We start from the raw sequence: 21,990 nt of genomic DNA, 5'->3' as shown, positions 1-21,990 counted from the left end.
TCTCTCTCTCTCTTTCTCTACTGCTCTGGTAATGCTGAAAAGTACATGCATAGAAGTGCTGAAAAGGCCTCCTGTGTGGAGCTTGTTGGGACTTTTCAAGGAGTCAGAAAGAAGGTCGAGAAAAGGAGAGTTGGAGGAGAAGAGGAGTTATAGAAACACTGCATTGTGGTTTAAATGGGGAGGTTGAAGGCTGATTTTCACCCTGAGCTCATGTAGATCCAAGCTTAGACCTCTTTACCTCTCTTTCTCACTTTCATTCACTCATGCACTCACGCTGTACATTAATGTAATGGATGGAGTGAACGCAACCATAGGTCGGACTTGAGAAGCTGCACTCGCCACCGTTAAATGAACAGCAAGCTGTGACAGGTACTTATTATTCCACATTGACTTTAAAATGAGCAACTATTGTGTGTTTCATCGCCATGTTATTTATGGACCTCACAGTGGGTGGCTGATTGGATGAAGGCTGAGATTTTTAAGAGGTACATGACTCAAGGACCTAACGAACATGTGCACACACACACACACGCACACACACACACGCACGCACGCACACGCACACACACACACACACATACACACACTAACTTTGGAAGGTAATACGTCACACATTATGCTCATTATGCTTAAAATTTAAATCAGTATGTTATTGATTGGATTACACTTACTTGGTTATGTAATCTTTAAATTACTTTAAATTACTTTTATTACTTTGACTACTTTGCCTATACAAAGTCAAGTTAAGAGGACAATTTACTGTGATTTATAGACAATATGAGTTCCCTTATTATAACTGATTACATCATCTTCAGCAATAATTATCCATTATTTCAAGATGGATTATGGTTTGAACTTTTCGTAATGTAATACCCTCACACACGAACAGGCACGTGCACACACACACACACACACACACACACACTCACAGGGTTACAAGTGTAATCCATTACAAATTACTGATGACCTGCTTGAATTTTTAATCCACAAAGGAATCCATTTGACCCAAAAGTGTAAGGTGATTACTTTTAGTTAAGATTTTGGATTACTTAGCAGAGAGATCACTCTGCCTGCGTGTGTGTGTGTGTGTGTGTGTGTGTGCCACATGTTAGAGTATTATCTGTGTCAAACATTATTTGTGGGTATCTGTTCAGTTTGACAAGCATCAGTCACCTTGAGGAGACGTGCAGGGGAAATCACTGAGACAGACCCCTCTGTGTGTGTGTGTGTATGTGTGTGAGTGTGTGTGTGTGCGTGTGTGCATGTAGGCCATGTTGAACAAGGAGCTCTAAAGGATTAATAGTGCATGCCCTATTACTTCCACTCTTTATTGTGTTTTTATCCAGACCGCTGGTCCTCAGCAGCAGGGAGTCTATCGGCATGCAGGAAGGAATCTTCTTAGCCTAGAGATTATCACCAAGCCTGTGAACCTTTAAAAGCCTGTGTACCTCCATATATAGTACAATATGTCACTGAATGAAGTCTTATTTCAACAGGGCAATACCAGAGGAATAAATTGTTCTGCTGACTAACAGAATGACAGATGCTTTGAGTATCTCACGGCTGAATGACAGCAAACTGTCAAGGCTTTTGTGTGGCAGTGCTGCCGTCGTTTCATTTCGGATGCCGCCAGAGAGGGAGGGACCCAACCAGCCGCAGCTGAGTGAAAAGGCACCTAGGAGGCATCTTTGGGCTTGTCAGACACAAGAAATCTAATCCAGACAGTCAAGAATTGGAATTTGAATGAGAAACCCGAAAATAGCAGCTGTCTCTGCATAATTGGAACAAATGGAAGTTGGAGATGCGGCAGAAAATAAAACAACAAAACAACTGGGATGTAATGTGACACTATTTGCTGACAGTTGCAATAAGCCGGGGAGAGCCGTGCCACAGGCAAGCTGTTGTCTGTAGCTGGGCAGCTCTGTCAAACCGGTGCCAATCTCTGATCTTATAGGTCGCAATTATGTGGCCCCTATTCCTCCTGCCACCCTCCCCAACTCCTTTAAACCCCCTCTGGTATCCTAGGCAGCATTTAATTGTGAAGGGCTGAGCCAGGAAAGGAGTAATCAGATGAGAGCAGAGGCAGGGGGACTCACGTGGATATACATTGGCTAACCGGGGATTAATAACACTGGCATCTTGATTGAAGTTCAGCTGCTCTCCATGGCAAAAAGAGAAGTGGGGTGGGGGATGGAGAAAGAGGAGAGGGAGAGAGAGAGAGAGAGAGAGAGAGAGAGAGAGAAAGAGAGAGGGGGCAGAGAAATAGAGGGGAAAGCAGGAGAGTCAGAGGAAAGAGGGACAAGGAGAATAGCGAAAGAAAGAGAGGAAGCAGAGAAAAAAAGAGCAGGGCAAGAGAGAGAGACAAAGGCAGAGAATGATAACGGAGGAAAAGGGGGTTTTCAGATGAGAAGAGAGTGTAACAGGGGAAGAACAGATAGAGATGGGGAGAGAAAAGGGAAATAGAGACAGGGAGTTACAGCATTGAGAGGGAGTGGGAGGAAGAAAGAGCGAGAAGAGGAGGTAGCGCAGCGCAGTGCGGGAGGGGGAGAGAGAGAGAGCGAGAGAGAGAGAGAGGGAGAGCCAGGGAAAGAGATGTAGAGACAGGAAGCCTGCCACTGCTACTGAGCCAGTGAGACGCAGGCAGGGAGAGAGAGAGGAAGACGGAGAGAGGCCCTCGGCACCTCCAAGGCCCGGCCAATGAAGGGGCGAGGGGCTCAAGAGCACTAAGACGGAGAGAATAGTGGGAGGAGAACCAGAAAAGGAGGGAAAAGAGGTAGAAAAAAAAACAAGGCGACACAATCAGAAACAGGCTTCGACAGGAAAAGGGGAGTGGGTGGGTGGGAGCTGGATCTGAGCTTAGAAGGGAAAAGAGCAGATGAAAGTTTTGGAGAGAGAGACAATAAAGATAGAGAGAGATCAGTGAGTACAGTCTATGTTAATGGCAAAGGTAGGAGGAGATTCATGGAAAAAAAGAGGAGGAAGCTCCCTCTGTTTCAAGAGTCTTCCTGTTCCTCTCCTGCTTCCTTTTTCTGTGAGGCTGCTGGGCAACATCCATCACCATGTTCTCTGACAGCAGGGCTCCAGGGCCTGGGGACCAGAGAGGCTTCAAGCCCCACACCCCTCACTTCTTCCCTTGGCTGCGCAACGGTCTGAAGCCCCATCACAGCAGTGACCTGGGGCTCGACGGACCGTACAAATGCAGCACCGAGCCCCGCAACAACCTGACCCCGCTGGAGAGAGCTAAGGGGATCGGGTTCTTCTCCAAGGAGCTAATCCAGGGAAAGGACAGGGAGAAAAAGGGTGAGCTCCGCTGTAACGGCGTGGGACTGGCCAGGAGGCTGCCGGTGGTGCTGAGGGGGCACCACATCCTGCCAGAGAGCCTGGGCAAGCAGAGGGAGGACAGTCCTGCCAGGTGGAGCCAGTCTCCAGAGCTTGACCCAGACTCCGACACGGGGACTAATCCAGGGGACAGGCCGTCAGGTCTGGGCAACAGCTCCACCTCCGTCCAGGACTACTACTCTGAATGCTCCTTTGTTAGGAACCACCGCAGCCACCTGAACCTCCTCCACTCCCAGAATGACGGGACGAGCCCCTCAGCCAGGAAGCACGGGCCGCTCCTGGCACCCGCTCCTGCTCCTGCTCCTGCAACGCCTGGAAAGTGCAAAGGTCAGGAGACAAACTGTAAGGTGCCTGTTGTGGTGTGTGCAGAGGACGGGAGGGGGAAGCTGTGGCACTACGCCAGACATACCTACCACCAGAGAGACCTCCATTCATCCAGCTGGCTCAGCTCAGACTCACAGGGACTAATAGACAGGCAGCAGGGGCTCAGCTCCAGCTTCAGCTACATCACAGAGCAGAGCAGGAACTCGCAGAGCCAGAGAGACCTGACGGTGCTGAGGGACCCACCTGTGGAGGGCTTCAACGGCCCCAGCACCCTCCATGGAGTCATCTTCTCCACCGAGGTTCCTCAGAGAGACCTGGGCTGCACCGAAACCCTGCGAGGCCCCAGGAAACCCAGACCGAGCTCAGAGCGCATCGCGATCCGGGGCCAGAACCAGACGTGGGTCCAGCCCAGGCCGACCAGCGAAGGAGAGCCGCAGAGTTGTAGGAAGGAAGCAGGCCGCTCGGGGCCGAGGTGCAGCAGAAAGGCAGTTCGAAACCAGATCAAACGGGTGGTGGACAACCTGGAGCAGGTCCTGGGAGCCCTGAAGGACGTCCACCAGGAAATGAAAGAGGTAACGGATGTCGTATTTGTGTTGTGCAGAACTCATGATCAAAGGGATAGTGAGATCTAGGTGTCTTGATAAGTCGTTTCATGTTTGCCTCCTATCCTTTTCTGTAATCTCACTTCATGTTTATTCAGCCAATTCACCTACTTATAATAATTATTCTTCCCAGGACTCAAAGATAAATAAACAAATGATTTATAGTTCAGAAAGGGGACAAAGAGAAAGTGTCTGGCTGCTGCATCCTTCCACAGTAATTTAAATGTTTTCCTTAAGGAGGAGAAGCTCATGCTTATGCTCAAACCCTTGAGGGCCTGTATACTTTAACAAAACAATGCAGGCAAGAAATGTGTGTCCTCAGCAGAATTTAACATGCATTAAAAAGTCAGCAGCAGGTTTGCACAGTAGTATCAGTGCTCTAATTCTGAACCACCACAGTCTGCAAACTGTTTCTCCAACTCTCCACTGTGCTCTGTCTCTGAACATATGCTACACTCAATTTATCAGTAAATATTCATAGAGGTGGATGTGACAATAGTTATGCCCCATTTGCCTAATGCATTCACTGGTTGATGTGATGATGCTGTGTAACATTAGGCAAAGCAGTAGCCTCCCACTCCCGCTTCTCTCTCTCTCTCTCCCTCTCTTTCTTCTTCTAACATCCCCTCCGTCCTCTCATCTCTTTCTCCAGTCTCCCTCCTTATGGACAGATGCTGCTTCGGGCGCAGCTGGATAGCTCGGATGCTTTTATAATCCATTTACGGCTAAGCATCTCTGCCTCATATTCCTCATCCAGTAAAAGTGACACGTAAATCTCGCCCCTCAGCTCCCCTCTTGGCATTTGATCTGCATCTGCAGGGCCGGAGCTAAGCTGGAGGTAGTAACCTCATCATCTGGGCTGTGCGGTGTGAGGGGTTTTCGCGTGACAGTAATAATATAAGACAGAATAAACAGCATAGGCTACACATGGAGGGAGCGGCGGGGGGGGGGGGGGGGGGGGGGGGGGGGGGTGCATCAAGCAACGCTGTGATAGAAAATCCCAAATTTTCACAACAAAGAAGACAGATCAAAGGAGGATATGGCACTAGAGAAGACTTTGGTCGCATATTTATTTCAAAGCCCTGTTTTATCATTCTGTTGCATGAGCAGCACCCTCAGCTACGATTAATAATCAATCAACATTATGAAAAAGTATTAGAATAATCCTATGATAAATTTTACAAGGATACTATGACAATATTACAGCAAAACTATAGGCCTAAGTCTTTCCAGGAACATTACAGGAATGCTTTTCGTTAGGGCATTTTGAGAGACAAAGAGTTCTCAATGAGTTACAAAACAAATAGGCAAAAAACAACAGAGAGTTAAATGAAAGACAGAGCTGTACAACTCATGTTCATCTCTTTTGGTCTCCTCATCAGCGCCCAACAACTTCGTGAAGACCTGAGGGGTCAAAACATTGTTTTTAATAAACACGCTTGGGAGTAGAAGACGAAATCCTGGGGTCCTCTGCTCTTTTATCTTGGCTGATTCTTGACATTAACAAGCAGCACCTGCCCAGAGTCACTTGATGTGCATATGCGCTGCACTTCAAAGTAATATGAAATGCCTCGCCCAAAAAGCTACCACAAAAAAAAAGACAAACCAGGTCATCTTTGACATCAGCAAGGATGTTGTTGAACACAGAGAACAAAACAATAATTCATCTGTTCCAGCAGGGACCGAGGATTTATCTGTTCACATAGAGCAGGTGGAGAGATAGGTCAAACATTTTCCCCAGTGTAATTTTCTCCAATCTCTCCAGCCTCCATCACTGTGTGTGTGTGTATGTGTATGTGTGTGTGTGTGTCCACCAGCCTGACTGTGCCTTTGTGGCATACATTTGTGTATGTGTGTCTATGCGTGTGTGTGTGTGTTGGTTCTTCTGCATATGCTCCTGCATTACACGGTCTGCACTCATTTAAATGTGTGGATCTATTTGTGTGTGCCTGTGCATGATGTATTATGTGTCTCTCTGTATCCAGGGATGCTGTGGAGGGTAAACCCTAAATTCAGCATACCCACTTTTCATGAAATAGTTACCTCATCCTTTTTTTAGGCTGAGGTAAATCCTTATACTACAGTTTCCTAGAGTACACTAAGGCATGTAGTATCAACCTCATGTAAGTTACGGGAAAATTAAAAAAGGGTCTTTTCATGAAAAAAACAGCATAATTCTAGAAATATACTGTATATATGAAGAGTTAATTTCTAAAATGCTACATATCATATATATATATTTTTTTTAAAAATGACCATAACTCATCATCATTTCATCATTCAATATCTCCAATATATAGAGGCTCCGGTGTTCAAATTAGTTTTAATTGTGTGCTATCAATCATTTTGTGAGAGTAGATGTTTTTGTTCAAATGGTGGATATCTCAGTTTGGAACACAACTCTTCATATAAATATTTTTTCAGTTTGACGGGAGTTCATTGTTTATCCATCGTTTTATTTATCACCACATCGCTGTGTGTGTCTCCCAGGTGGTGGAGCAGATTGACTATCTGACCTCGTCCATTGACCTGAATGAGGAGGAGCAGGAGGGGGGTGCAGGAGGAGGAGGAGGGGGAGGAGGAGGAGGAGGCGATGGCGCCAAGCCTCCCAGTGACAGCAGCTCCAGCTCCAGCTCCAGCTCCAGTTCCAGCTCCAGCGGGGTCACGGTAGGGAGCAACCATCAGCGGCCCTCGGAGCAGGAGGCCAAGCCAGGAAGCACAGACCCATCTGGCACCCTGAGGAGAGGTCAGCCGCTCAATCATACCAGAAGCCAATCTCCACCGAGTGTGGCACCGCACACCCAAACCACTGGGCTTTCACCAGGGAAGATTCAAACACCCCAATTCAGCTGCAATCTCGGGTCTTCTCCGAAACAAGGGAGACCACCGCCCTACACCCACAAACCTTCAGCTGCATCAGTCAAAACGGGCAACCCGCATCAACCTCAAAGCCTCACTTCCCATGACTTTACTTCCTCGCCCCAAAGAAGCAGTTCCCTCCCTGTCCGGCCTCCCACTCCTGGTCTCTCCCCTCTGACAGTAAACCTCTCTCACCCCAGCAGCACCCCCAATTCTCAGCCTCACTCCCCTGGGCCCTCCTCCCCTCCCTCCCCCCTGTCTCCAAAGCCTCCCCCACCCCCTGCCCTCAGCCCTTCTGTCATCATAGAGACCAAGGTCGGGTCTTATCGGACCCCACAAGGCGACCACCCATCTGTCAGTCCGCTCTCTCCGTCATCGGCCCAGCCTCCCTCTGCCAGCTGCCCACCCAGGGACTCGGAAACACAAACTCTGTCCAAGACTGATGGAGAGAGTGGAGCATCCTCAGCGGGGATCCTTCACCCAGCTTCGCGGGAGTGCACCGCCCCTGCAGACACAACTAAAACACCAACAACGCAAGGCCGCAGGGGTCGCAAGCCTCCCCCGTACCCGCACCACAGACTCTTTGAACGCATGAAGAAAGCCAAGGAGCCCCGCAAGGCTCCTCCGTACCCCGAGAAAAGGAGGCTGCTCTCTACCACAGTGTGAGACAACACAACAGGAGGGGGAGGCTGATCGAACAGAGCCATATTCACAGCAACGGCCGCGAATCTGTGAGAGTGGAGAGCGATTTAAGACTCGCCAAGTTGAGCTGAGACCAAGTTTCCAAGGTGACGGGTCGAAGAAGCAACTTGAGGTGAGTATGTCAGGAAGAACAGCTTGGCTATCCTGGCGTCCTTCTCTCTCTCTGTCTCTCTCTCTCTCTCTCTCCGTCTCTCTTTTCCTCTTTAGCAAATCTCAGAGTACATACACTGAACAACATAGGGCGTCATAACAGCTGTCTGGGTTACCGCTCTGGTAACAAGAGCCCCTATACCGATGCTCACTGTGAACCTCAAACCATCCCTTTGCGCCGCAGCTCTCAGACTCCCACAGACTGCATACTTTAAAGGGCACAAAAAGGGCCTAATTGGATAAGCTCTGTTGAAATATGAAGGAAATACTAATTCATGTAAGATGACAAGACACATTAAGACCTGATTACCATAGTACATGTCAATCTGTGCACTCCTCTATGGTGCAAACATGCATCTGCGTTGTCTGTGTCAGAACAGGTAATTGATGATACAACCAGGCCGTGACACCTACACCTCAGTTCAGCCTCAGACTGGTTTGGCTCAGCGGTGTGAAAAGTACACGAGGGGAGGCGAAGCTGGAGATCTGTGATGGATCTGGAGCTGGAAAGGTCACATAATATGAGGAAGTTAACAAGGCCGGATAAGAAGTGAAAAGGCTGTCTGGCTCTGGGCGGACTGGGTCACCAGTCCAAAGCCTGGGTGGCTATCAGGGGAGACAGGGGGCAGCTGGCCGGTAGTTGTACCCTTCACAGGGCCCCTGGTGTTAGAGAAATCCCATCTCCTTTGCTGCCTCTGGCTTGACCCACCCAGCCACAATCTCCATCTGTTCCCCTCCAAATGTCAGGAGATGCAAAGAGGGGGCAGGTGTGTATGTGTGTGAGAAAGAGAGAGAGAGAAAGAGAGAGAGAAACTATCATTGGAATGCCGGCCAGAGTGATTACAAACGTTTATCACAGCAAATCAATGCCTCGTCCATTTAGGCCATCTGATATCGTCCTCTCCAAAACAGCTCCATTGCAGTCATTGTCACAGCGGGTGTACATATTACTATTGTTCATTTCAATGCCATCTTGTGGCTCTTTCATGTACTTCAAACACAAAATTGATTTTTGACTGTGAAATATGGTTCCAATCAGAGCTCCTTAGCATGCATGCCAACATAATTTCTGCCAGTGTTGGGCAGCGTCGACTGTATTTTTTCCTGATGGTCATACTCCAGGGGGAGAAGTTGAAAGTAAACCTCTCTAGTGGTACCAGATGGCAAATAGTAAATTTTGTGTTTAGAATTTGGACGACAGCACAGACGCAGCTGTAACCCTCTGAAGGAGAGAGTGAACTGGTGACAAATAAAAGAGCTATTGTAGTACAGAGACAACCATCTTGAGAACAAAGTGTCAAATTTGTTCCACCAGGCCACAGCACTGGAAATCAGTCTGCAATTGTCACACAACAATACCCTGAATGTCACTGGCGGAGATACAAGGGGGAGGAGGATGGGGGGAGGAGGGGGGGGGGTTCATGACGCCTCGGTGGCCAAGGTGCCTTTGGGCCCTGAGGGATGAAATACTTGAGGAAAGCCACAAGACCAACATGTTTTCTCAATAAGATGTGCAAAGCAAATGCGAGTAAGAGACTCTGTGTAAGTTCCTTAGCACGTTTTGTAAGGTACATAGTCTTGTAGCACCTCAAGTGTGCCAAGGACCTTCTGTTGCATGGACATGAAATTAGGGAGCTTCATCAATAGTTACATTCATGATTACATTGTACATTAAGGCACCCCTTATTCTGGGAAATTGAGTGGTTGCAGCATATACTATAGCTCTTGCGTCAAAGATTTTGCATGCTAATTTGAGGACAATCAAGATTACTGACTTTCCCTTGGCTTAACATGAGATGAATAAATCCCCTCTGACTCTATATCTCTATAAGCCCTCAAAGATCAACCCTCTATACATTCCCATATACGCCGCTGGATTTAGCAGATTCATCCTGGAAAGCCCTTTTCCCCAGAAACTAAGAAGGAACAATGGAAGCTTTTTATCTCATGGAAACATTGATGCTAGGACAATATATGTTAACAGAATATATGTAGCGTATAGATTTTGAAACAAATTCTTCGTAATGCTCATTGTAATAAATATTAAGACTGGGAAACGTCCTTTTTCTGTGCTGCACCAAAACTCTGGAATATTTCTTATACAGATGTCAGTTTAAATTAGGCAGACATTAGTGCCGGTACTAAAATTATTTCAGACAGATATGAGGGGGCATAAAAATTCACCCAGGTTCACTGTGACCCAGCTCTGCCTGTGTTAGAATATTTTATGCTTCTATGCTGGCACTCAAATTTCTCCTTTCTTTCTTTTCATGTTTCTCCTTTAACAAGGCAGTGGGAGGTTCAATCAGATTATAACTGACATAACAAGACAAAAACATTGAGTTATCTCCGGCAAAGTGACAACATGACTTTATTGAAACATCCATCACGCATCATAACGAATCAGAACAAACAAGGATTAGAAAAAGAAACATGTTCAAAAATAAGTAACGTCCCGTCTGTCTTGTGTCTTGTCTTTCCGTTCCGAGTTAGCATCTGGTCATGGTATTTCCTGTCGTGATCCCAGAGGGAGCCTAGTCGGTGACGAAGGGACGGCCAAGTCCCTGCCGAGCGTTTCCTCAAGCCAGAGGATCACCTCTAGACAGACAAGACGAGAGCGTCCGAACCCAGACAGAGCACGGTACGTCTCTCTCACAGGCAATCCATTCACGGCTTCAAATCCTCAAATCCGAAATCAATCCCCAGAACTCATCCTCAGGACACTTGTGTGGATCTAAGAAGATTGGATCGATGTAAGGAAGATAAAGGCAATCCCACCTGGTATATAAGAGAGCAGGCGGGGACTGTAATAATGATGTACTACTGAAATCTGTCCAAGATCCACACAAGTGGCGCCGAGGGGTGCAAGCAAAGGGTTCAGGTTCAGGACTCAGGAGTTTGTGATGGCTTCTCTTCGCCATGACATACATCCTCCTCGCATCATGCTGTCAAGCTGCTATTTGCCCTATTAAGACTGAGTATCACTTCTGGCAAAAAACCCAAAAATAAACAAAATAAGTATCAGCAGTGGTACTGATTGGTGATCAGGGATCAAATGAGGTGCTTAGAGTTATCTGGAACAGATGCAGATAAACAGAGAGAGGGAGATGAAGAGAGAGATTGAGGCGCTCCACTCAACAGCGCAGTAATCATTTGGCAGCTCAAAACAGAAAGAAAGAGATTGGAGAAATTGTAATTGTTTATGAGGCGTATGATGACGACATTGGGGATTACGCATTTTCCCCAGGATTAACCTAAAATGAATAAATCCTTCCTTACTCTAGATATGTTATCTATACTCTACATGCCCTCAGAAACCAATCCGCTATACATTCACATTGAGCCCCAATGGATCAAAATAGATTTCCCCCTGTAAAGCTTCAGAAACTAAGAAACAACTATGGAAGCACTGAATCTCACGGCAAGCATTTTTACTAGGATTGTGTGGTAAAAATCAAAATATCTATCCTATTGTCCATCTGTCAAATATTTCAGCCATATCTGTTGCGTCCCAAGTACCAGTTTCACAGAGCAAATCCATTTCAGTAAGTACATACCATGTAATTATTATTGTACTGTAACACAAAGTGCTGCCAAGACAACAAATGCATTCATCAGTAAAGTATCATCCCACTCCAATCTCCGGTTGTCACTCAGGAAGAATTGTTCCTTGCTACAGATTCATCCTTCATCAACTACTGAGGCCCGACCTCAGAGCTTGCTCAAATGTTCTGATTGGTCAGCATGACCGAAGCCGAGTCAGACTTCCGACCAATTACAGCTCATTGTGTCGTATCCGGCCAACGGCGGTCAGTTTTGAGAGTTCAGCACGGAACTTGCCATCTGTTTGGGTTACTAGAAGTCAGAAAGGAGAGCAAATTAGTCTCAAAGTCAACATAAAAAAACAACAACATTTATCTCAACAATGAGAGCCAGTTACCTAGTTACAAGACTAAAGCTATCCCTAAAAATCACAACTGGAAGCGCTTTTAGCCTCCCACAGATAGGATTACTCTTAAATCTCTGATAGTTTATGATTTCTGACTCTATAAGCCTCTATACTGCAGTGTCTAATCTGCACTGATTGAAAATGGCAGTTACAGTAAATTACAGTTCAGAGCGACTTGTCAAATCCTGCTAATCACAGTCCGGAACTGCAGCCACAGTCGGGATTTACGCAGAAACTGAATAACAACAAATAATACGACAGGGACAAACGGCATCCCACTCACAGCTGTAGCATATGCTTTAGAGGGAAATCAGCAGGGAGCAAGCAATGCGATGGAGGGAGGGAGGGAGGGAAGGAGTGCGAGAGAGGGGGGGGGCAGAGAGAGACTGACATGACAAGTAGAGGGAGTTGATTGAACACCAGGAAGTACAGCAAATTTCTCACCTGTTGAGTCTCCTACGGTAAATTCCTCCGGCTTCAAAGCCACGTCACTCTGTCCTCCCGCTGCAGTCTGCGACTGGAGCCACGTACAGCAGGAGGGATGATGGAGAGGGGGAGGAGGAAGGGAGAGAGGGAGGGAGGATGTGAAAAAAGAAGGAAAGAAACAAGGAGAGAGAGAGCGAAAAAAGAAAAAACAGGATGAGAGGCGGCACCGGAGATGACAATTTCATCGCGGCAGACGGGCCGGGGGAAGCGGGGGGTGTGACAACAAGGTCAAGGAGATGCTGTGCGGGGGTGGCAGGTGTGTTTGTTTGTGTGTGTGTGTGGAGTTATTTTTGTCCCGTCATTTAGGGAAGTTGTTTTCTGTGTATTTGTCTTCCCTTGCAGGGCACAGAGCCGGAGCAGCGGGTGGAGAGGAGGAGGAGGAGGAGGAGGAAACGTGAGCTCTTACTAATGACGGAGTGTCAGAAAACGTCCTTGCTGGGGAAGGAGGCGTGTCAAGGTGCTGCACTTCACCGACATGGCAAACTTCCAGCGAGCCACTAAGTGACTGAGCTTGGAAAGAGTCTGGACATTACAGCTCCATTAAGTCTCATCCGCCAAGCCTGAATACCAGACTCCGAGTTTGACTTCTGAAACAATAAAGTTGTCAAAAAACCCTTTGTGTCTTTACCCTTCTCTGCCTGTTCTAAGATTATCAAAATCGGCTCCAGCTGGGATTTAGCTCGAACGACCATTAGTGGACAATGGATCTAAAAATGTATGCGGACACATGTAACACATGACAGGTTTCCATGGAGACATAATTATTGGTGAAGGGGAGACACAGCGAAGGAACCAAAGGTCCAAAAGGAAAGGTGAACAGAGAAAGTGCTTTGTTCATTCTACTGTACGGTTAGTTATATTCTGCACCGCCTCTGTCCCAGAAGATGCTGTTAGGCGATACCTGATTCTGTTCACGGATCAATATGTTTCAGGGGGATTATTTTTAACAATTTCATACAGAAGTGTAACATGTATTTAACAAGTTAGCCATGGATTTAAAGGGCAAAAGGCCCACAGAGGCATAACAACAAATTGCCTCAATACACGTCATATCGATTTTTTTTTTTTTTTTTTAAGGTTGTTTCAGTCTGCGTCTCTGAAGCCAGGATCAAAGTGTAGACGGTGACAGCCGTTACCACCGAGTCCATCTGACAAGAACTCTGTCTTAGAAAGGCAAAGTCAAGCAACTACAGGAGAGAAAAATGACTTCAAAGTTTATCCCTGGGCCTGACAAAAGTATTGCTGCTACAGAGGTGGATGATTTACTATTTGCACACTACGCAAAATTGCTCATCGCCTGTGTTTTTGCCTCGGTTTTTCTGACATTTTTGCAGACGCTGTAAATTCCACCCTCTGAAATTATTGTTGGAGTTGGAATCAAAAGGTTTCAAGGGCTCTCAACATAGACAGGGAGTTGCAGCTAAAGAGGCAAAATTAAGGAATAACTCTTTTACTACACTTTTGCCTTTGTTGGGTAGTAAAGTGCTGTGAGCTTCCTGCTGTCCAGCACTAGCGAAACTCTAACTAATCACTCAGTAAGAGAAAAGCTGAAGGCTAAAAATAAGGGATATTTAAGCTGAGGAGAGGGCTTAAAACAAATTAAACCCATTATAATTACACTCTGCAGGTTATGATGAGGTCAGCATCCGACAAATTAGCACACTAAAGACTAGGAACTCTCGTCGGGTAGATGACATTTCTACATAACAGTTGAGGTGAATCGTGTTTCTATTACCGGATACTTACATATGCGTTGGCATATTCAATTTTGGCTCCCTTCAGTTCAGCTTTGAATTGAGTGAAAAACAGGTAGGATTTCCCCTGGGGCCTGGCAGATGAGAAAAACAATTACTTGTTATCGTCCACATTAATTCATTTCCACGCACTCATTAAGTCAGACTAGATGACATTTAAACCCCCTGAGTCGCTGCACATGATGCTATAAACTCTGTCCTGTCGCTTCTCTGGTCAGATGCAGTTTGTTCCTGCCAAACTAAAGAACGAATAAATGGAAAAAGGGAAACAGATTCACACATTCTGTTTGATACACTGGATGTCAGGGCCACCGAGCTAAAGCACCTGAATAAGTCATTCAGAGCCTCATCGCAGACGGCTCTGGATCCTGTATCTGTGTGTGTGTGTGTGTGTGTGTGTGTGTGTGTAGTAACCTCACACCACGGCTCACCTCCACACAGAGCAGGAGAACAGTCTGTCATCATCGCTCAGGCCCACGCTCATCAGCCATTGCTGTTTGGCACAAACCACAGAGAATTATTTATGCACGGCACCGACGATACTACATATCAACATTATGATGCAAGACGTTGAACTGGAATCAACAGCTTTTCGGAAAGCGAGAGACAAAGAGAGAGGGAGAGAGAGAGAGAAACACAGACAGAGAGAGAGAGAGAGAGAGAGAGAGAGAGAGAGAGCAGGACATTTGATACTCACCTCATTAGTTCCCCCTTGTGAGGCATAAGTGAATGAACACTCATATTCCCGCTGTAATAAAGAGGGAATATAAAGTAAATACACTGTCAAACAGGTATATCTGAACTGTGGGACAGGTATGCAGCTAGGTATCAGGAAGTGTATTTCCTTCCTCCTTCATTCATGGGCCAGAGTAAACAGGACAACACTGTATGTTGTTGAAAAAAAATGATAATAGAGAGATTTTTTTTTTACACTCTATGGGACGGATACATATTCCTCTGTATTTTCAAAGTATACAAAAATCGACAAATACTGAAAAGTACTTCACAAAGACATGGGCTGCACTTGTTATTCACGCCGGGGCGCACGGGCCTGACGTAGGCGGAGTTAGCCGGTAAAATCAAGTGCAAAAGACACCCGGCGGCGGTGCGTCACGTGCGCCATCCTTATTGCAGCAGCTAGCTGCACAGTTGGCATAAGGATAGGAAAGCATTAAAAGCTAAATCACAACTTGCAGGAGAAAAAGTGAATCCTCAGTCTGCTTGTGTGTGTGTCCACTCCGCCTACCCGGGCCAGTTTCGGCGTACGCCGGGTGAAATTACAAGTGGACCCATGCATACTGCTTCATCAATGATCCTTGAGACTCTCAACCAATGAATAGCGCCCTTGTGGCTCTCCGGCAGCGACGTGTCAGCCTCTCAAAGGCTGTTTTGTCATCATGCTGCGACTACAGCACTTCCAAAAGCTAACAAACCGAATGTAGTTCATAAGTATAAATACCTAAACATACCGAATGTGATACAGTTGGATGTATGAGAATTTGTTGCAGTATATTTTATTCAGTTGATCATTCAGTTAACGTCTGACCGATCAACGGCGGAGCAATTTACAAAACCGAAATAATCTGACTACACACCGACTTCTATTCAAATCTCCACATAGTCAATTTATAAATTTAAAAAAGATTATGTACTGCATTACGTGTGTCTGAGTAGATTTTGAGGACGTTTGTTAGCATATAAAGGTTAACGGGAAGCAAACGGAGCACAGTCACTTACAACCCGCTCGGTGAAAGTGTGCACCACTCCTCCCGGTTTAACGTTGAACTCCACCGTCTTCGTCCGGTCTGGAGAAGCGTTAGCCACGGAAAATGCCGAAATTAACGCGAATACAAGCAGAAACGCGACATTAATAGCGCAAATAAAGTTCATTTCACGGGCCATCTCTCCTCAGCTGTGGGACTAGCTTTGACACCGGGTTGCCAGGTATTTTGTCGATTGTGAGTGTCGTCACACCAGGAAGTAACTCAAGAAATGGAAGAATGAATTGAATCTCTACCTTAGTTTAAAGAAAACAAATACATAAACAAGTGAAAAATAGTTCACTCTCATAGGGCATCATATTAAACTGCATCCCTGTTTTTTTTTATTTATCACAACAACTGCTTAAAATATGAGGCATAAAATTAGATACAATTTATAGCAACACTACCACTTCTGGCCACATGGTGTCGCCCTCGTTCAACCAATTTTATAGTGAAGACTCGTCTGTCTTTTATTCCATAACGTTAACAACATAGGGTATTATTCAAAAACAAAAGTCTCAAAGGTTGTCGGGTTTATATTAGGGTATTCCTATAAAAAAAAACCCTTAAAAGTATCAAAGTATTTAATTTAAAGCCAAAAAGGTAAATAAGCTAAAGTTATAAAGCCATCTGACCTCAAAACTGCTACTTTATGTCAGAGAGGGAAATAACAGTGGTATGTTAGATGACTTTATACGTATTTCTCTCTGTGTTTATTTAAGTCTTGTCTGAGCCTCACATCCTGTATACTCTCTCCTATTGGCAGAGAGCTGCCAAGAGACCTATAGAGCACCATCTCATTCACACACTCTTTCTCTCTCTCTCTCACACACACACACACACACACACATGCACACACACACAAGGACACAAGGAGTTTTCCTGGCTCCTGGTTGAATCTGTGTCTCTCCTTGACAGACTGGCTGTAGTTCAAGATGCCATATGTAAGTGGAGAGTGAAGAGTAATGGCCCTTCCTGACCAAACAGCTATATTTTTTGTCATTGTCCATAAATTCATAAAATCCATAAAATGTCATCTCATCTCATCTCATATCATGTTGTCTCATTTCATTTAATCTTATTCTCATTCATTCTTTATTGTATCCATAACTACTCTGAATGCAATAATAGCCTGTATATAGGGTTAAAATGGATATGAATGAATGGAGGCTATTTAAAGAGCCCATGATAATTTCCCTGATGTCTGAGCCTCCCTCAGAGAGTGCTGAGGTTTTCCTGCACATTTAGCTGTCTGGTTATGTCTACTGTCTGGTTTCAATGAATAAATATGCATTCATAATCCCCAGTGGTAACAACTGAGGTTGTTACCTGCAGTGGGCAGACACCGCAATACAAACTGCCAGCCGTTTACAAGCTGTCTAATAGGATAGAGGATGGGAATAGAACAGAATATCGTGGCACAGAAAAGAACTGAAGGGGAACAGAGAATGTTTTTGGTACCAAGGCACACTTGGACCCAACAGAAATTCATGCAAAATATTGATTGCTTTAAAATGACACACAGTCTTGTTTTATGAATGACAGCTAGGAAACCCAATGGAAAGCTTGACTTGGCCCACATTGCAATGAACTGGAGGGATGAATTTGAATTTGAATTCAGTGGCCTCTCTCACATGATCTCTGTTGTTTGGATACAGAGATTAAAAATCTTTGGCAATGCCTTTTGAAGCACTAATTGATTTGACCTAGCCTCCCAGCTAGTTTTTGTGAAGCGCTCTCAAAATACTGTGTTTTCTATTTTCTGTTCTAGGAAATCTTGAACTGAATGAATGAATACTTGTGCCTCCTCGTAGTCAGGTATCGCTGCTCAAAATACAAACTGTGAGTAGAAGTGCTGTTCTCTTACAGTATTACTGCTAAAACCACCTACCACCTACCACCAGGCTTTCTCTTTATACAAACAAGCATTATGTCTGCCCAGTCTCAGTAACAAATACATGTGCATTCCTCTCATTTTCACAGTAGAACAACAGTTTGTATTACAGGAGACAAGAACAGCCCAGTACTCTCATGCCTGTTTCTGTCTGTGTGTGTGTGTGTGTGTGTGTGAGTGTGTGTGTGTGTGTGTGTGTGTGTGTGTGTTTTTATGAGTATGTCTCTGGACCCATAAAGCGCCCTCTTCATGGAGCGTGACAGATGAACAGATGTATGGGACGAAGGGAGACGTCTTAACCTCGGCAGACACTCATGTGTAAAACCCATAAAACAATACGAGCATTTAGAAGCAAATTCAAACCAAAAATATCTGGATCGTTTCAGTTGAATAACCTCTCCCCCCGTCTCTCTCTTCACACTCCTCCGCTCCACTTCTCCACCCCTACTTCCCCTCCTCCACCTCCCCCCCTCACAGCTTCATCCGGATGGCCTCCCTGCCCAATCCCACTTCCTAGCCCAAAAATAATAGAATAACAGGATTTAACTCAGTTAGAAATGAGCATGCATCCACTCAGATGGCCTACTGGCTATTTTGGTATTTGCACAGCAGCTCAGAGGGGAAAAGTACAGGGGCCATTGAGCACACATTCTTCTATTTCAAACAGGGAAACCTGTTAAAAGTGTAATGATGTGTAAATGGTCGGACCAGGGAGTCCTTGTCCTGCCCAGGTAAACATTGTTTCCTCTTTAAAGACGTCAGACACTGCTGTGTAATACCAGAAGGAGAGAAAAACACTCCTGTTATTTCCATCACGCTCACAAAAACAGCTTCTTCTCTTTACTGCAAACAAACAGCTTTGCCATTGATATAACGCAAACACAGACCACATATCCAGACAGATAATTTGCAATGATTTGACACTGAATTATTTGATTAATGATGGAAGCTCAAATTCCAGACTCTATACATGCAATACTGTCAGTGTTAAAAATCAACACCATGTAATCCACACCCAGCACAGTTAATCCAACTCTGTTGATAGTTTTGAACAGCCGCTCCAGAGACAAATCAGCTCTATGAGTGAACAAACAACTCTTCAACAACTCAACACTCATCAACTCAAAATAATTTTCATTGAAAAATCAACACTGAAAACTGCAGTGTACCTTTAGGTTGATCCATGATTTTGCATCATTTTTAAGATCAGACCCAATCCACGCTACACAGCAAAATGTCCAGTGTTAATGAGTGTTGATTTTTCAGTGACAATGATTTATAGTTGACAAGTGTTGGTTGAAGTGTTGTTTGTCCACTCATAGAGCTGATCTGGCTCTGTAGCAGGAGCTCAAAACTATCTAAAAGTGTTACATTAACTCTGATGGGGTTATCAACTGATATAACGACTGGCATAATGTTGTTTTTTGCACTCTGAGTTAAATTAACACTGACAGCAGGTGTGGAAAGAGTACCAAAATATTCTACTCAAATAGAAGTATTGTTACTTTGCTGAAATTGAACTTAAAGGAATAGTTCACCCAAAAATGAAAATTCTGTCATCATCTACTCACCCTCATGCCAGTTGAAACACAGGTGAAGTTTGTCCATATTACACACAGGGAGGCTGCCAGCACAACTCCATAGCAGCCTTCTCCAAAACAACTAAAGTCAGTGGGGACCAGTTCTTCAGAGTTCCAAAAAGACCTACAGTATATTTACACCATGATTTAGTGCAAATCTTAACTACAGCTGATTGATTTGCAGTGTTCACAGTGTGATTGTTTGGCTGTTTTTGTTTTGGAGCTCTAAAGAACAGGTCCCCATTGACTTCAGTTGTTTTGGAGAAGGCTGCTACCAAGTTGTGCTGGCAACCTCCCTGTGTGTTATATGGACTAACAAATTTCACCTGTGTTTCATTTGGCATGAGGGTGAGTAGATGATGACAGAATTCTCATTTTTGGGTGAACTATTCATTTAAGTAGCTCATTTAAAATGTAGTAAAAGTTACTGAGTTACTTTGTTTTAGAAAAGAGAGCGTTGTTAGATGCAATCTTTCCCACGCAGTTCTAAAAGGATGAGAGGACAGAATAGAAACTAGATTATTTCAATTGGAAAAACATGAAAATTACATTAAAGACAGATTATTCTCCTCTTCTTTAGTAACTGACTGTTCACTGTGAATGGCTCCACAATTTGTCAATTTATGGTGGTCCAGTTTGTGTTACTTATGGGAAACCTACAAAAATGTATACTCTGATAATGGATGTGATTTTAAAAAAATAGTACAACACTTCAGCAAAAACATACTAAAGTAAAAGTTAAATTACTGAAAATGAGTGAAAATACTCAAAAAAGTAGGCCTAGACAAAAAAGCTGAGTTAATGTAATTAGTTTCTTCCGCCCTTGACTGACAGTTTTGCTGTGTATGTCTGTAGGAAGAACAACAAAACAACTGCTATCATGTGTCCCAGTGGTCACAGTGGTCTCGCCTGTTGGCTCTGGGACTTGTTGACTGGGAGTCTCAGACAGTCGGGCCTCTGGACCGCCATCACACACACAGTCAGCCTGTGATAAGGACGGTTTGGCCCTGGCACTGCTGATGTCAGCAGTCTCCTGTCCGGTTTTCCTGGCTGGCTGTGAAACTGTGGAATTTCTCTCCTCCTCGCCATCTCCAGCGGCCGGGCCGGGGGCAGGCAGGGGCGCCCCGCTCCTCCGCCCACCCTGCACGCCCCGGAGGCTCAGCGCGTCGACCTGCCCTGAGCAAACACCGCCCGCAGCCGCGGAGGTGGCTCTGCTCCGGCACCTGACCCTCCGTCACACTCAAATTCACATCAGGGGCTCACCTCTACGGCCGTCTGACCAAAGATGGTGTGGGCTCGACAAAAAGGCCATGTTTGGATAAGAGGATGACAGACATCTGGGTGGGTGGGGGTTGCAGATTGGGTTCAAACTCAGTATGATGTGGATATGTGTGGCACAGTAATATTTCAAAAAGATATTTCCTAATCTCCGAGGCTTACCCAATTCCTGAATCCTGTGCTTTTCTGATTGCATTTCAATAGTGTACAGTGGTAATACAGTGTGATTCTCTCAGTCCAATCACCCATGCTCTTTCATCTGGTTCTGGCTTTCTGGATGCCTTCATAATATGCAAAGAATAAAAGGGGGAAATGGTCTCGTCAGCATTAAAGTCCAACTAGAGCAAACCAGGGCCAACGCAAACCTGACTGAAGAGAGACCCACACTCTTACCACGGCACTGTAGTGGAAAGGTTAGCGATCGCCTGCAGCCTAGCCTCAGGATGAGCCCAGCTGCCTCCAGGCTCAGAGCCTGAAGCCAGACTACTGTGGGACTGAGTCAGTGCGTGAGCCGAGCAGCTTCAGTACAGTTTGTCTGATGCTGTAAAGAGCCGCAGCAGGGAGAGAGACTGTACTCCATGACCTCAGCACCCACCTGTCTGCCTGCGCCTCTCATAAACATCTCAGAGCTATTTCCTTCTCCCAAGTGCTGCGCATGAAAATGAGGCTTTCTATCAAGTCCAAAATGTCACTCGCTCCCATCATTTTGTGTTATTTCTGCATTTTCCAGTGTGGTTACATTGTCAGGGATGCAGGTTTTATTTCTTTGAATGTATTAGAATTTAAATGTACTTAATTGGTCCGGTTCATATAGCAGGATTTGAGCTTTCATCTTACAGGCTGCAGTGGAAGAGAAACCTGTGAGAGATGTGTCACTACTGCGGGCCGACCCTCCATACATCTGATCAAACAAGAAACTTTAACTTCCATGGTATGTTTGACATTACAAGACGATGAGGCAATGTATTTGTCTTGGGCAGCAAATAGCAGTGTTACTCTACATAGAAAAAACACAAGAGGAAAAAGAATGAATTGTGTTAAAAAAAATGTTTCCAAGTACCAAGAGACAGTGTCCTTAGTGAATCCAGTGACATTATGTAAATACAGAAATTCCTAGACACTTTACATGGAGTTAATGTCTTTTCCAATCATTCAACATAACATGAGGAGCCTGGTGAACACACGCAACAACGGGCTCATGGTGTTTTACTTTCTCCTCCATTTCCTAAGTGGGATAATTTCATACATTTCTCTGAGGTGTGATCTGTTATTCCAAATCATTTAAACATTTCCCACTCTAATGGCGTTCA

General features: G+C 45.2%; 1 protein-coding gene across 1 annotated transcript; it reads right to left on the bottom strand.

Annotated features, from left to right (window-relative positions):
- Positions 1 to 10,329: 10,329 nt before the first annotated feature.
- Positions 10,330 to 16,115, bottom strand: mydgf (myeloid-derived growth factor). Its single transcript, XM_071516965.1, has 6 exons — positions 15,903 to 16,115; positions 14,863 to 14,913; positions 14,597 to 14,658; positions 14,158 to 14,239; positions 12,370 to 12,442; positions 10,330 to 11,831 (listed from the first exon to the last, which is right to left on the bottom strand). Exons 1-6 carry the CDS (start codon positions 16,065 to 16,067, stop codon positions 11,752 to 11,754), a joined length of 513 nt encoding a protein of 170 aa, XP_071373066.1. The 5' UTR covers positions 16,068 to 16,115; the 3' UTR covers positions 10,330 to 11,751.
- Between the last annotated feature and the right edge of the window lie 5,875 nt (positions 16,116 to 21,990).

The sequence above is a fragment of the Centroberyx affinis genome, unplaced genomic scaffold (genome assembly GCF_046629955.1).
Source record: "Centroberyx affinis isolate AG114_WGS23_722 - 3 ecotype Tasmania unplaced genomic scaffold, CSIRO-AGI_Caff_v1 ptg000440l_1, whole genome shotgun sequence".
NCBI lineage: Eukaryota > Metazoa > Chordata > Actinopteri > Beryciformes > Berycidae > Centroberyx > Centroberyx affinis.
Note: the sequence above shows the minus strand (reverse complement) of the source record. Positions and strands in the feature narration are given on the sequence as shown.

Bases quoted from the DNA above. Each gene is read 5' to 3' on its own strand.
- mydgf (XM_071516965.1), bottom strand. From the start codon at position 16,067: ATGGCCCGTGAAATGAACTTTATTTGCGCTATTAATGTCGCGTTTCTG. The intron at 14,659-14,862 runs GTGAGTATCAAA...TGTGCCAAACAG, and splicing joins CACAAGGGGGAACTAATGAG to CAATGGCTGATGAGCGTGGG. The intron at 14,240-14,596 runs GTGAGCCGTGGT...CTCATCTGCCAG, and splicing joins TTCTCCTGCTCTGTGTGGAG to GCCCCAGGGGAAATCCTACC.